Source organism: Diachasma alloeum, unplaced genomic scaffold, assembly GCF_001412515.2.
Source record: "Diachasma alloeum isolate Michigan unplaced genomic scaffold, Dall2.0 Dall_scaffold_00186, whole genome shotgun sequence".
Classification (NCBI taxonomy): Eukaryota; Metazoa; Arthropoda; class Insecta; order Hymenoptera; family Braconidae; genus Diachasma; species Diachasma alloeum.
In genome coordinates, this window is record NW_021680352.1 from 1,427,416 (window position 1) to 1,442,985 (window position 15,570).

General features: G+C 38.8%; 3 protein-coding genes across 4 annotated transcripts; 2 read left to right on the forward strand and 1 right to left on the reverse strand.

Annotated features, from left to right (window-relative positions):
• Nucleotides 1-1,061: 1,061 nt before the first annotated feature.
• LOC107048317 (integrator complex subunit 10) lies at nt 1,062-5,623 on the forward strand. The gene is made up of 6 exons (XM_015271447.2): nt 1,062-1,245; nt 1,323-1,390; nt 2,944-3,187; nt 3,268-3,775; nt 4,364-4,674; nt 4,993-5,623. Exons 1-6 carry the CDS (start codon nt 1,093-1,095, stop codon nt 5,581-5,583), a joined length of 1,875 nt encoding a protein of 624 aa, XP_015126933.1. The 5' UTR covers nt 1,062-1,092; the 3' UTR covers nt 5,584-5,623.
• LOC107048316 (ribonuclease 3) lies at nt 5,185-15,483 on the reverse strand. 2 transcript variants are annotated; one of them, XM_015271446.2, is made up of 3 exons: nt 14,489-15,483; nt 9,962-13,039; nt 5,185-5,509 (listed from the first exon to the last, which is right to left on the reverse strand). In XM_015271446.2, exons 1-2 carry the CDS (start codon nt 15,334-15,336, stop codon nt 9,967-9,969), a joined length of 3,921 nt encoding a protein of 1,306 aa, XP_015126932.1. In that variant the 5' UTR covers nt 15,337-15,483; the 3' UTR covers nt 5,185-5,509; nt 9,962-9,966. The 2 variants fall into 2 exon arrangements, with proteins under 2 accessions (XP_015126932.1, XP_015126931.1); XM_015271445.2 differs by lacking the exon at nt 5,185-5,509 and having other exon boundaries at nt 9,801-13,039.
• Nucleotides 5,946-9,936, forward strand: LOC107048319 (mitochondrial mRNA pseudouridine synthase Trub2). The gene is made up of 4 exons (XM_015271448.2): nt 5,946-6,177; nt 7,370-7,778; nt 7,862-7,998; nt 9,571-9,936. The coding sequence occupies exons 1-4, from the start codon at nt 6,021-6,023 to the stop codon at nt 9,870-9,872; spliced, it is 1,005 nt and encodes a 334-aa protein (XP_015126934.1). The 5' UTR covers nt 5,946-6,020; the 3' UTR covers nt 9,873-9,936.
• Nucleotides 15,484-15,570: the final 87 nt, after the last annotated feature.

Here is a 15,570-nt window from a genome sequence, read left to right on the forward strand (position 1 = left end):
GTGAGATTTCAATGATTTCAATGAGCAGAAGTCATTGATTTCAGTTGGATGAAGTCGATAAAATCATGGTGAGTCATGAAATCACCGATAATTATACGTGAAATCGCTGAAATCGTAAATTCGATGAAATCATTGAAATCATTAACGTAATCGAGTGAAATTGACTGCATTTAGCAGTCACGGTGTCACTCCATCTTGGAGTTCCCAGCCCCTGGGAATCAATTCAATGAAAATGATCCTTGCTCACGACTCTGATGGAAGTGAAAATCTGCGGGATACAAAAGCCAAAGGGCCATAACCACTTAGGGAGGTTTTCGCATTGTGGCTGGCTGGCTTATAAAAAGTAAGCGGATTTTGGTCGTTGAGTGCTCACAGTTATATCTTTATAAATGTAGCCTTTCCACCAGAAGCTTGCCCATATAGCTGAGAGGATTTTTAAAAATATCCTATTGTTGATCTTAGCAATTCATTCATCGCTGGCAATGCAACGAACAAATAAATATAATAATTGAGTGTCAATGAGTCTGTTATTTTCAGATTTTCTCTTGAAATTTCTGGAGGAATTTCGATGTTCTGTTATTTCTCTCGGCGTCGGGGAGGGTGGGGCAAAATGAGACAGTCGAAAAATGACAATTTGGGAAGACTCCAAAATTAATGGTCACAAGGGTCATAATAAGAGTTACAGGTGTCAAAATAAGGGCCATGAAAATCAGAATGAGGGTCACGAGGGTCAAAATAAGGGTCATGGAGATCACCAGGGGCAGAATAAGGGTCTCTATATTATTCTGAATGGGAAATTATTATTAGTTCTCTCAAGAATAAACAAAAGTTAATGAAAAAAAAATTTAACAAAAAATTTTTTTTGCTTGAATTCCGTCAAACAGTGATTTTTCGACTGTTTAATTTTGACCCCTCTCGCCGACAGGTGTTAATTTAATAAAAATAGATGAAAAGAAGACAAGAACTGAACGGAGAGCCTGGTGCCATCTAACGAGTTAAATCCCACTCCCACACACGTGATATCTTTTACCCATTGAGCATAATTTCGTATATAACAAAAATATATGTAAAAAACGAGTTTGACGTGAAATAATGTTTGACAATCCTCTTCCGCCTGAGGCCAACACCTCAAAGGAGGATTATTTATTATCGAGAGCAAAGGAGGCTTTGCACACTGACATTTACGCAGCAAAATCCTGGTTAATTACAGCGAAATCATTATTTCCACACAGTTCCAAAGTACAGGTTAGTTTTTATTTCATATCCTCCCCGAGATAATTTTCATACTAACAATAACTAAAATTTTATCACGTTAATTGCAGTTTGAGGCCTATCGAATAGAAAAACTCTCGAAAAACGTGAAGGAAGCTGCCAAGTGCTTCAGTGAAATGTGAGTGGAAAATCGAGTTTTTCTCCTAAAAAAAAAATGAGAAATTGCTCTTGTTTTGCGCATAGTAGTTATTTTTGCTAATGAATTAGCAATATTCTTGCGAATGGTCATTTTGCTTATTTTTTTCCATTGTATATTATTCATAGCCCATTTTATTTTCTTGAATTCAATCTATTTCTTTCCAAATAATTGTTTAAGATTTTCCACTTAATGAATTTCGAAAAATTTTTGAACATTTCTATTTATACATAATTGAATGCATTCGAAATATCACATTTAAAGGAATTATCAGAAAACTAACTTTCCGGGGAATTCATGAAAAATTCGAAATTTCTAAAAATTATCCTAAAAATCAAATTAACCGAGACAGTTATTGCAACCATCTTCTAACTTCGATTTAGTCGCATAGAAACAAACATATTAAGCTATGATTGAACTCATTTCAAGCGCAATATCCAGAGATATCTGCGGAATTCTGATTTTCGAAAAATACGAACTTTTGGAACAATTTCACAGAAATCAAAATAACGATTATTGCTATCGCTTTCATCTTCGAACTCGTTCAAAAGGACATTCCAACGAATTTGTTAAGCCGTCATTCAATGAATTTAGAGCATTTTTTTATTTATCGTGTTAGAACTGAATTTCGAAAAAATTCGAAAATTGAACAAATGAATCAATGAATTAAATTTCAATTAATGGCGATGGATAGGGCTTCGATATAGTCGCATAGAAACAAACATATTAAGCTATGATTGAACTCATTTCAAGCGCAATATCCAGAGATATCTGCGGAATTCTGATTTTCGAAAAATACGAAATTTTGGAACAATTTCATAGAAATCAAAATAACGATTATTGCTACCGCTTTCATCTTCGAACTCGTTCAAAAGGACATTCCAACGAATTTGTTAAGCCGTCATCCAATGAATTTAGAGCATTTTTTTATTTATCGTGTTAGAACTGAATTTCGAAAAAATTCGAAAATTGAAAAAATGAATCAATGAATTAAATTTCAATTAATGGCGATGGATAGGGCTTCGATATAGTCACATAGAAACAAACATATTAAGCTATGATTGAACTCATTTCAAGCGCAATATCCAGAGATATCTGCGGAATTCTGATTTTCGAAAAATACGAAATTTTGGAACAATTTCACAGAAATCAAAATAACGATTATTGCTATCGCTTTCATCTTCGAACTCGGTCAAAAGGACATTCCAACGAATTTGTTAAGCCGTCATCCAATGAATTTAGAGCATTTTTTTATTTATCGTGTTACAACTGAATTTCGAAAAAATTCGAAAATTGAAAAAATGAATCAATGAATTAAATTTCAATTTATAGCGATGCATAGGGCTTGTCAATACCTTCATTTAAAAGAAATGATTCAATTCCATCTATTCATTAGCGAGAAATTAAAGAAAAAGTTTGTCACAATGGGTCGCTATCCCACAAAAAATATAAAACTTAAATTTGAGCGATTACAGTCCTTCTTTCAGAATAAAAAAAATGATGGTTTACCAAAAATTGACTTGACATAATGCTAGTTTTCAGAATTTTCCCGAAGATCGTGAAATTTGGGTGGAGATAGAGACAGTAACAGCATGTCTTCGTTCCGAGAAAAACGATCCCGAGTCAGAACTACTCTGCAAGATGTTCCAACACATTCCCCAAGAGCTTCAGCACCGACTACTTGTAATGACAGCTGACCACAGTGAAGACACTATGGAACACTGCAAACTATTGCTCCTGTTGTTAAAAAAATTTCCCCAAACAATTTCAACTCACGGTGTAAGGACAACCCGAATTAATTCTAAACCAAAACCCCATTTCCAAATAAATAACACTCGAGCTATTTTCACAATTAACAGCCACGTCTCGTCGAGACTCTCCTGACGGCCGAAAAACACAGTCACCCAGGCGAAGCTGTAAATGATTTTCGAAGACTCCTAGCCTGCGAGGCTCTGCCACTTTTGGGAGAAGCCCCTGTGGACTTAAACCCTCGATTAAGTCTACGATTGCTCTGCAAAGCCGTGGAATTTTTTCTAGCCTACGTTCAACAGCCCCCAGACTGTCAAATAACAAATCCCTGGGATCGTTTGTTCCAAGTTATTGACATTATTGGTAAAAAACTTGGATGGGAATTGAGCAATTTATTCTCAACTCCATGGAACCAAGAGGCCTACTGCGAGAGAATTCAACAGTATGCTGCTACTCATGCCAATGGACTCAGTGATGAAGTCACTGTAAGACAATTACTACTGTGTGCAATTGCTGTGTTAATTAGGATATTAAATGAGCATGCTGCTCAAATGAGTAGTTTCGATGTGCCTTACTGTCTGGTTGAGGCATTTACTGAGCCAATATTATCTACTACAGGTAATAATAATAATAATAATAATAATAATAATAATAATAATAATAAATAGTGATAAATGAAATTGATAATGATAACAGTGATAATGATAAATAGGGGAGAGTGAGGCGAAATGAAACAGTCGAAAAATGACTATTTGACACAATTCAAACAAAAATTTTGATGTGGATACGTCTATAATTGCGTTTTAGGTCATTTCGGTCCTTATGTGCAGCGCCATCTATCGGAAGTCTAGAAAATTCTAGACATTGCGAGGTAATTCGAGAAATTTCTAGAAATTTTGAAAAAATTCAAGGAGTTTCTAGAAAATTCGAGAATGAAGGAAAGACCATGGACATATCAACATCATATCAATATCATACGGATCATAGATATTTCTCGAATTGATATTTTTCGAGAAAAATTGACAGAATTTTTTCGACAGATGGCGCCACTGCCGATAAGGAACTGTAAGGACTTTCCTCAAATGCCTCCTCACAATGAAAACAGACGTATCCACGTTGAAAAAATTTTTAGCTAAAATTGCGTCAGTCATTTTTCGACTGTTTCATTTTACCCCCACCCTCGCCTAATCAATTTTCAATTATCAGAGCCAAAACCGAAAAAACGCAAAAGAGAGGAGATCGTTTTAAGCAGTGACTGCGAGTACAGTGGATATGGATTGACGTCAGCAGTTGGTCTTTGGGACATATTGCACAGTACCGAGTACATGAAGAGAGAGGTAGCCAAACTGAGCCAGCAAACCCTAAGATTGGACGCTTGGTTGAATCCTTTTCTTATTGACCTAGCTGTTTACAAAGGACTGCATCAAGATGCACTGGCAAGGTTTCCCCAGGCTGGAGGTAATTTAACAACCCACTTGAGATTAGCCAGCACTTGCTTTTGTCTCAAGGACTACGGTGTAAGTATATTTTATTACATACTTATATATATTTTTATAATTATATATCAGTTTTTGCCCAGTTTTCAATGAATATCTCGAAATCTAAGGGAGATAGCAAAATTTTTGTTACAACCTTTTTTGTAGAGCCGATTGAGAGCTACAACAAATGTCATTACGAAAATTTCGCTATTTCCCTTAGATTCGGAAATATTCTTCAAAAACACAACTGGGAGATAAGTAGTCAAACCGTTTTACCACTTCGCTACTGAAATCTATTTTTTTTATAATCTCACTATGATTTGTGGTAATTTCAATTGATAATTTGAATAATTTCAGGGAATGTTGGATTACATAGTGATGATTGTGAGCGCTTTACCTCAAACACGAGGGAAATTATCAAATAATCTGAATGCTCCTGCCACTCGACATTTGCATTATCTAGCCCTCGCGGCATTACCGATATTGCAATACTGCTGCAGATTACTGCTGAATGGGCTGAAAAGTAAATTGACTATTTCTACCGATACTGGTGATTGGGTGACGGGCAATTCACTCGTATTGATGCAAATGGATTGGCCACAAGAGGCCAATCTCTTGCCCATCATCTCCGAGCGCATTCGCATGCACGAGGCATTCAGATATCCACTGTTCACCTCTTATATTATTTGTATTGATATTCTGGAGGAACTCACTTATTTGTGGACTGAGGGTGGCGGAGGAGTCTCACTGGACATTGCTATAGGATCGGAAGTGCTGCAGGGCAGGAGGATAACGACTCGGGGGGCTGATAAGGGAGTTCGGGAGGAAGTCAGACAAGCCATGAGGCGACAGGCTGCTCGGCAAGATGTTGATCCTGTGAATGAATTAATTCAGAGGTTTATCATTAATGAGAAGGCAGCCATTCTACATAGCTTAATGATCAAGTGAATTTGCTTTTCCATTAATAAATGAATGACAAGTTTGGGTATTTGCTTGTTCCTTCAATTTCCCAAGTTTTACCAAATTTTACAAAATTTCTGCCAAGAGATCGACAACTGGCCATTTGATAGATTTTATATGATTCATTGTGTTTAAGGTGTTTCGACTGTAGATCAACGGGGGGTGAAACGAAGGGGAGTCTCATTGTTCTCGAGCCCTGATTCAATCGCTGAGCACGAAATTTTCCCATTTTCAAGCAACAAGTGGGCATTTGAACGTTTTTTGAATATTGATTTTATTTATCAGATTGATTGATTTTTTTCTCTTCACCTACGGGTGTCAAATAATTTAAACGAACGAAAAGTGCCATCTATGATCTCGGGACGGACCCCTGGATATCTGGATGCATCCAGATCCAGATTGAGGTTATAATAATACAGTCAAGCATGTCGGCGCTGCAGAAAATATCAAAATCATTGATAAAATATACAAGAAATGCTGAAGAAATTTATCGAAATTTGAATGGAGTGTTCGCCATTTATAAACCTGCGGGAAATAATCTCGCTCAGGTCAGATTGGCACTGTTGACTCACATCTGTAGAGGTTTGTATATTTCCCATTGATTGACATGACAATAAGATGACATGGCTAAATGGAACAGTCGACAAAATGATTGTTTGACGTAATTTAAATTGAAAAAATTCTTTTTGTTCGTTTTTTTTATCAACTTTTTTTATTATTGGGAGTACCGATGAGAATAATAATTTTTTACTCGTCTTATAATTCAGTTGATCAGATCAGGCCGATCACACTTTTCTTTTTTCATTCGATTGAAACTCAGCATCTCATTTTCCTTTTTCCCCCTCTGGATTTTGCTGTTTCATTTTCTTTCCAATTAATCCATTGACAAAATCTCCCGTCAAAACTTCTCAATATTTTTTCATTCTACTGAATGGAAAATTATTAGTCTCGTTAGTATTATTCTCCTCTCGAGAATTAAAAAAAGTTAAGGCCCAGGTGTACGATCTTTCGAACGTTATCTTGATGTTTTTTTTTTCATCTTTTGTCATCTGAAAATGTCAATTGAGTCCTGCATCATGCAGAAGTTTTCAAAAATTATGAATGAATAATAAAAAAAAATAGAAGTAATTCTTAATTTTTTTAAAGAGCATTTTTCATTTATATTCAGAATAAGTTGAATAACAAGAAATTGAAAAATGTTTCTGATTTACGGTGACAAATGGCGGCCTATCACCCAATATCATGCAGGGGGAAGATTGATTTCGTAAATCTTTTCCCACCCTGCACAGAGACATTTATTACGGAAAAGGCTCTTTGAAAAAAGTTGTAATATTTTGGAGAATTTTTTAATCACACTTTTATCACATAAAAATGGCAGATGACTACACACCACTGTTTTGAAAATTGAGATACCTAGCTGTCACTTCCCATGAGGACTTAGTGTTTTGTTATCCCCCATGGAAAATGACAGCTAATAGATAATTCGCCACAGCGAATCAGATATTTCTAATTTCCCCTTTTTTCAACTCATTCTGAATCTCAATTAAAAACGCTCTTTGAAAAAGTTCGGAATTTTTTCTACTTTTTTATCATTCCATCATAATTTTCGGAAATTTCTACATGAAGTACCACTCAATTGACAATTTTGGATTACGAAAGATGAAAAAAATCCAGATAAAATTCGAAAGATGGTACAACCGGGCCTAAAAGAAAATATTCACCATTTTTCGACTGTTTCATTTTGCCCCTCCCCTACATATATTACTCCGATTAGACCTGAATGGCCTGGATGTCCGACCCCCCGAGAACTACGTCCACATAGACGGTGACACTACCAAGCAAATGACCGTACGAGTGGAGCCCAGCTACGCAGATCACCCTCTGGTCGTCGGGCCACGTTATCAACCCGACGACTTCAAGCTGTCGTGGGCCCACAGAATGTCCCCTGATATGTCAGGAATAATGCTGATAGGAGTGAACGGAGGTACACGAATGGTCCATAAAATCAAAGAATCCAATGCTACGAGGTTCTTCAAAGTGAAAGGGGTGCTGGGACAAGCCACAGACAATTACTTCATAACTGGTAGAATACGCGAAAGAACTACGTGGAAACATGTTAAGAGAACACACATTGACAGAATGTGTGCATCGATGCAATCTTCTCATCAAAAGAGAATGTTCGAGTGAGTAAAGCGAAGGCATGATGTTTGAGCTTGATATTTTTTCAATTTTTTTCATTATTTTTATTGTTTTCCACTTATCACAGAGCATGTGGGCTGGATATACAATCACAAGCTGCATATGAACTCGCAGTGCAAGGACCAATCAGACCTGCAGAAAATCGACTCCCCGCGTTATATGCTATGAAATGCGTTGACTTTAAGCCACCAGAATTTACGCTAGGTAAGTACACTGAGAAAAAAATATATCAGTAGCGAATTCGTAAAACGTTCAAGTCGACTTGTCTCTTAGTTGAGTTTTTGAAGAATATCGCCGAATCCAAAGGAGATAACGAAATTTTCGTGATGACCTTTTTTCTAGAGCAAATTGAGTGCTACAAAAAAGGTCTTGACAAAAATTTAGCTATCTCCCTTAGATTCCGAGATATTTACTGAAAACTGGACAATAGTCGAAATCGACTCAACCCGGTTAATCGCTTCGCTACTGCATGAATATCTCGGAATCTAAGGGAGATAGCAAAATTTTTGTCATGACCTTTTTTCTAGAGCAAATTGAGTGCTACAAAAAAGGTCTTGACAAAAATTCAGCTATCTCCCTTAGATTCCGAGATATTTACTGAAAACTGGACCATAGTCGAAATCGACTCAACCCGGTTAATCGCTTCGCTACTGCATGAATATCTCGGAATCTAAGGGAGATAGCTAAATTTTTGTTAAGACCCTTTTTGTAGCACTCAATTTGCTGTAGAAAAAAGGTCATGACGAAAATTTCGCTATCTCCCTTAGATTCCGAGATATTCACTGAAAACTGGACAATAGTCGAAATTGACTCAACTCGGTTAACCGCTTCGCTACTGAATGAATATCTCGGAATCTAAGGGAGATAGCTAAATTTTTGTCAAGCCCTTTTTTGTAGCACTCAATTTGCTCTAGAAAAAAGGTCATGACAAAAATTTTGCTAGCTCCCTTAGATTCCGAGATATTCACTGAAAACTGGCCAATAGTCGAAATCGACTCGACCCGGTTCACCGCTTCGCTACTGAATGAATATCTCGGAATCTAAGGGAGATAGCAAAATTTTTGTCGTGACCTTTTTTCTAGAGCAAATTGAGTGCCACAAAAAAGGTCTTGACAAAAATTTAGCTATCTCCCTTAGATTCCGAGATATTCACTGAAAACTGGACAATAGTCGAAATCGACTCAACCCGGTTAACCGCTTCGCTACTGAATGAATATCTCGGAATCTAAGGGAGATAGCAAAATTTTTGTCATGACCTTTTTTCTAGGGCAAATTGAGTTCTACAAAAAAGGTCTTGACAAAAATTTAGCTATCTCCCTTAGATTCCGAGATATTCACTGAAAACTGGCCAATAGTCGAAATCGACTCAACCCGGTTAACCGCTTCGCTACTGAATGAATATCTCGGAATCTAAGGGAGATAGCAAAATTTTTGTCATGACCTTTTTTGTAGAGCCGATTGAGAGCTACAACAAATGTAATTACGAAAATTTCGCTATCTCCCTTAGATTCGGAAATATTCCTCAAAAACTCAACTGGGCGCTAAATCGACTCAAACCGTTTTACCATTTCGCTACTGAATTAATTGCCCCGATGATGAGTGAGGTTTCCCACTCGAAACGTTGGCAATAATAAATGGATTTATTTGTCCTAATTCCTCGAAGACCCCAAAATACCCGAGAATCGCAAAATGGCCTGGAGGCAAAATTTCGAAATTAATGCAATTCAGTTGGGATTCCTCATTAATAATAAATCAACTGTTCTATCACAATTCCAGAAATTGTCTGCATCAACGAAGACGATTTATTCCTGAAAAGTCTCGTCCACAACATGGGCATGCACCTGCGATCTACAGCGACCTGCAGCCAAATTCAGTGTTTTCAGTACGGAGTCTTTGGAATCGAAGATGGCCTATTGAAACGAGAATGGGACTTGGAGAACATTGCAAAAAATATGCACGCGTGTCGAAAGATTTTAGGAAAACACAAATATCTCTTCAAACAAGAGGACCCAATACTGCGAGAGTATTTATATGGAGAGAAACTCCCCCCTAATGACGATGTCAATCTCACCCGATAATTATTATATAAAATAATAGAAGTAATAATAATAATAAATTTGTAAATTTGAAATTATATCCTCATAATCATCACAAAATGAATGTTCACCATAACTAGTCATAACTGCTACGGGATCTCCGATGATCATCCCTCCTCTCGGTTCTCTCAGCTCTATCCCCTCCCCTATCCCTGCTTCTGCTCCTTCTCTTTCTACTCTGGGCAGAATCAGAATCATCAGATTTATCGGAATGCCTCGACCTTGTCCGTACCCTTCTAGGCCACTGCTGCATCTTGACACTCTTAGCAATGACCCTCTTCTGATGATCCAGCTGAGGGAAAAGATCCTGCGACTTTTCAAGTGCCTCCTTAGCCGAATTCATCTCAGCCTCTTGGATACTATGTCCAGAAGCCTTGGCCAGTCTCTTTCCCCGAAAATAAACAGCCACTGTGTAGACTCTCGTATTGGTAGGGCCTTTGCACTCGATCACCTTGTACACAGGAATATCAGGCTCACCTCCATCCATTGTTCTCAACGTTAAACAACACTGCTGCAGTTTACTCTTGGGATCATTCCAGTCCTGATTCATAATAAAGTCCTGAAGACGAGGGAAGAAGCAGACATTACAGACAACTTTGCAGGCCTCCAGGCCCTTATCCACGTACAATGCACCAAGGAAGGCCTCCAATAAATCCGCCCTGTCCTTAGTCTTGAGCTCTGCCTTCTGATTTCCATACAATGCATACTGCGTCATGCCCAAATCATCACAGACGACTGCCTGCGTCTTATTATTCACCAAAGAGCTTCTCAACAATGACAAATGTCCTTCATGATGCTCAGGAAAGAATTTGTAGAGGTATTCAGAGACTATAAGCTGGAGTACAGTGTCACCCAGAAACTCCAATCTTTGATTAGACCCAAGTGTCAAATTAGTGTAGCCAATACTTCGATCGGTGAATGCTCTTGCCAGCAATCTGATGTGGGTAAAATCCACCCCAATGGTTTCCTCGAACTTGGTGAGTTTCTGGAGGAATTCAAAGCTGGAGATCCACTGTCTATCGCCCGTTGGCTCCTGCTCTTGGAGGGGATGCCTCGGGTAGTTCACCCAAACTGACAGCAAATCACATTCGTTCTGAAATAATGTCTCGCCGAATACTCGGTCGGCCACCTCAATGCCACCGTCGAGAAACAACGAGCCCATCAGGGCCTCGAAACAATTGGCCATTGCGTGCTTGAGCTCCAAATCGTGGCAGAGATCACTGCCGTGTGCGTACAGCATGTACTGTTCCAAGTGTAATTTTTCAGCGAGTACAGCTAGATGCTGATTCTGAACGATAGCTGCTCTGTAAGTGGCCAGCCCACCCTCCTCGAGATTCGGAAACATGTGGAAGAGATGAATTGAAGACAAAAATTCCACCACAGCATCTCCAAGGAACTCCAGTCTCTCGTTATGAGCGATTGATGATTCTGTTTCTCTTCTGGCGCCGAATCTCGACATGATGTTTATCAGAGTATTGATGCCCCGTTTGCGAGTATTCATGTAGTGAATTCGCCTGTCTCCGTACTCTGGCTGGCTGATACCGCAATTTGTTAATGAATTTCTTGCGTGATCTGGGTTTGTTCCGAAGTTCTCTCGATAGCTGGGATGCGTCAGTGCCAGTTGCAATAAATATCTGTTCTTAAATTTGTACTTCAGGGTGCACTCCAAATTGTCCAGGGACTTGTGGAATCGCAGATGGCAGACTAGAACGGGAATCAGCATGGCGTGTTGGACAATGTCACACATTATTCCAGTTCGATAGAAACCCTCGGAGCTCATGTCGACAGTCACATCTCTCTTCATTTTACTCTGGGTCCTCAATTCCTGGAGTTTATTCTCTTTAGCTTCGAGTTTTCTCTTGCTCTCGAAGGATGGCTTGGGCATGTTGGCCAGGAGGTGACGGAATTTGACGTAATCCCTCCAGGCTTTTTGGTAATCAGCATTACCAGCGTAGCTCAACTGAGGGGGTCTAATTCCAAAGTGAACGATTGCTGGGTAAACAGTTCCATCATTCGTTTGATCGTCCTCTTGATTTCTGTCGAGCTGATCTACTCTTACACTACATGGCTTCTTGCCGGGATATGTAACCACCATTCCTTTGACTTCGTCAGCAAAATTCTGCCACTTGTACTGGGGCATCTCAATGAGCCTTGGGAGATCCTCCTCCTCAATCAATCTTGTGCTACTTTTTATCAAATAATTTAACACCTCATTCATGGATAAAATTTCTTGGCCCTTGTCAGGCAAATCCCTGACGAATCTGGGCATAAAGTGAAATTGTCCACAGCCACTTGTGTCCTGTGCTGGGTGCAGATCAAAGTCCATGAGCTCTAATATCTCCTTGAAGAGGTAATTCTGGAAATAATCCAACTCCTGAACAGTAAAATTCTCCGGCAACTTTTCCTCAATGTAGAGAATAGTGTATTCGATGTTGAATCTGATGACTTTGCAGGTGGGCAATTTTACCAGTGGAAAATGAGAGAGCATTGAGAAACCCTCGAATATGAATTCATGCTCGTCATGTTTGATGATTGTCGGGGTTTTGGTCAAGAAATTTGTGGGGGGACTTATGGTTATTCGATAGTGGAATAATTTGTCTGCATTGTTGGAGTTCAACTCGCAACGGTTTATCGTACCTTCACCAGCGTAAATTCCATGCCTTATTCCAGATCTTCTTGACTTGGCACTGCATCTGCATAAGGGGCCATCGTTCATTTCCCCTGGATCGTTGAACCACATTTCTTTGTGTAATCTCTGTGGGTGCTCCTTCTTGGCCATGAGTTCTTCCATTGTCCTGTCAACTTCGTCCATCGAACTGTCACCATCTGAGGAACTACTGTCACTGCTGCATATCTCTGATTTGTGCCTGCAAACTCGTCGTCTGGTTTTACGCACTGGTGGCTCATACGGTGGCTGACTCGCTCGTGTAACTGAGGCTCTATCTAGAAGGACTCGTTTAAAGATGTCGCATAATTCTTGGAGCTTTGGCGTTCCTCTCATTATTCTTGGATTACTCTCGTCTCTGTTGTAATAGAGGTCTGCTGGAGCTGTTCGGGTCCAGGCCTTTCTCTCGCACTCTAGGATCCCATCTGGACCTAGCTCGTCCATTTTTTTCTCAATATCACGACTTGTAGCGCAGTAATTTCGTCTGTAATTGAGAAAAAAAAAATTTTTCAAGTAAAAATGGTATTCTTCTATTAAAAAATTGGTGGCACCCTTTTTGTCAGCAATCTATTTCGTCAGGGATAACATTAACCCTAGGAACAAGGATAATTTGTTTTTAAAAAGATATTTTGTGAATACATTTTATATATATGAGGTATTCCACGCCAAATGAGTCAACCACTGACTCTTGCCCTCTTGGAGAATAATGGCGATTTTTTGTACCTTTGGGGGGGTTGAAAGACCATCTCTCAAATTTTTTCAGATTTTTTCACCAGCCCAGTTCGGAAATATGATTTTTTTACATTTTTTTGTTTTTTTTTCAGTAACTCAAGTTTTATTTGTCCAATTTGGATTCATTAAGCGGCAAAATTTTCCATTTTTTACCGCCTATATGAGTATTTCTAGTATTTTTTTTCGAATTTCTGAGAAAAAAAGTTGAAAAAGTGAAATTTTACAAATTACGTTACTTTTGATTTGTATTATTTTTTTCCAGTAATTCTGAAAATCCAAACAAGTATTTTGAGCCGTCATTCAAGTTGGGCATCCTCCTGGATCTATTTTATTTTCAATTTTTTCTTTTCGAAATTTCGCAAATTTGGTCAAAACACCCGAAAACCACTTCGATTATGTATGGAAAAAATATGTAATATACAGGTATAGAGTTAAATCCACTTCATACTGTCATGACATCATACTTCATACTGTCACATCATTCAGTGTGAAATAAAATAATTCTACCTGTAAAAAGTCATGTTAGAAACGTGCCATTAAATTATCTGTTCCTTTCATTCCTTAATTTTACATTCATTACTTTAAAAAATGAATGAAATGATAAAAACTACAATGAACCACTAGCTCAACGTTCTCCTAACTAGCCATCCTTTTCTCGTCCTTGTAAAATTTTTTCCTTGACATTAACCCTAGGAACAAGGATAATTTGTTTTTAAAAAGATATTTTGTGAATACATTTTATATATGAGGTATTCCACGCCAAATGAGTCAACCACTGACCCCTATCCTCTTGGAAATTAATGGCGATTTTTTCTACCATTGGGGGGGTTGAAGGACTATGATTTTTTTACATTTTTTTGTTTTTTTTTCAGTAACTCAAGTTTTATTTGTCCAATTTGGATTCATTAAGCGTCAAAATTTTCCATTTTTTACCGCCTATATGAGTATTTCTAGTAATTTTTTTTTCATGACATCATACTTCATACTGTCACATCATTCAGTGTGAAATAAAATAATTCTACCTGTAAAAAGTCATGTTAGAAACGTGCCATTAAATTATCTGTTCCTTTCATTCCTTATTTTTACATTCATTACTTTCAAAAATGAATGAAATGATAAAAACTACAATGAACCACTAGCTCCACGTCCTCCTAACTAGCCTTCCTTTTCTTGTCCTTGTAAAATAATGAATAAAATTTACCTGTATTTTTCCAGTAACAATTCCCTCTCAGTCAGTTCCCTCTTGGGTTTCACCGGAGTTTTGCTGCCGCCAGCAGTGGAAGCCCTGGAGGAATCCGCCTCCACAGATCTCGATCGTTTTCTGGATCTATCACTGACACTCGATCTCTCCCTGCTTCGTGTCCTCTCGCGAGACCCTGACTCATCTCTCAAGGACGACCTCCTGTAATCCTCGTTTTTGTAGTAATGATTCCTGTCCGATCTCCTGTACCTGTCAACTGGCATTCCCCTACTAGAGTTGGAGCCCTTGGGCCAGTGTTTATTAGGGCCCGACTTCTCTCCGTGGTTTCTCCATTCCTCTCGTGGCTTGTCATACCTGCTACTATTATCGGTGCGTTTAGAATGATCAGGACGATTTACTGCCCCAGAAGATTGATAATTCCAGTCGCCAGCAGCAGTCCTGGCCTTCCAGCCCCCAGTCTTTGGGGCGTTGTTCAATGATTGATCAGAATCCCCCTGACTTCTGCTCCACTGATCGACATTGCTTGTTCCCCACCGAAGCTGCTGTGTTGAATCATTCCCAGGAGATGCTGAAGTGTTTGCATAACCTTGATACGTGTACGGAGTGTAATTATTGTAATTCTGGTGGTAGCAGCCGCCACTCTGAGGGTAAACGTAATTATCACTGGGGGGTTTATCGTACGAATTGTTGTGCTGATAGTTTGGAAAATTGGGAGGTGGCACTCGGAAATTTGGGGGTGGCTGTGAAAAGTCAGGTGGAGGGTAGGGAATCGAGGGATTCGAATAGTATTCTGAGCCCGGCTGGCCTGACATCCACGAATATTGCTCTCCTGGATTATTGCTCGTCATTTTCTTCAGTGACTTGGTGCTTTTTTATTCCATATATGTTGTGTGTTTTTGTTATTGAGATTAGCGATTGATTATCTAGCAGAGGAGCTGTAAATACGACTTTATTTTGCTTGGCTGCTGCTGTGCAGTGTCGAGTGTTGCCAACAATGGAAGAATTTCCACAAGTGTGCGAGTGCTGTGTGTTAGAGCGATTTCCAAAGGCGCAGTGTGGACGAATGAACGCCCCCCCCCCCC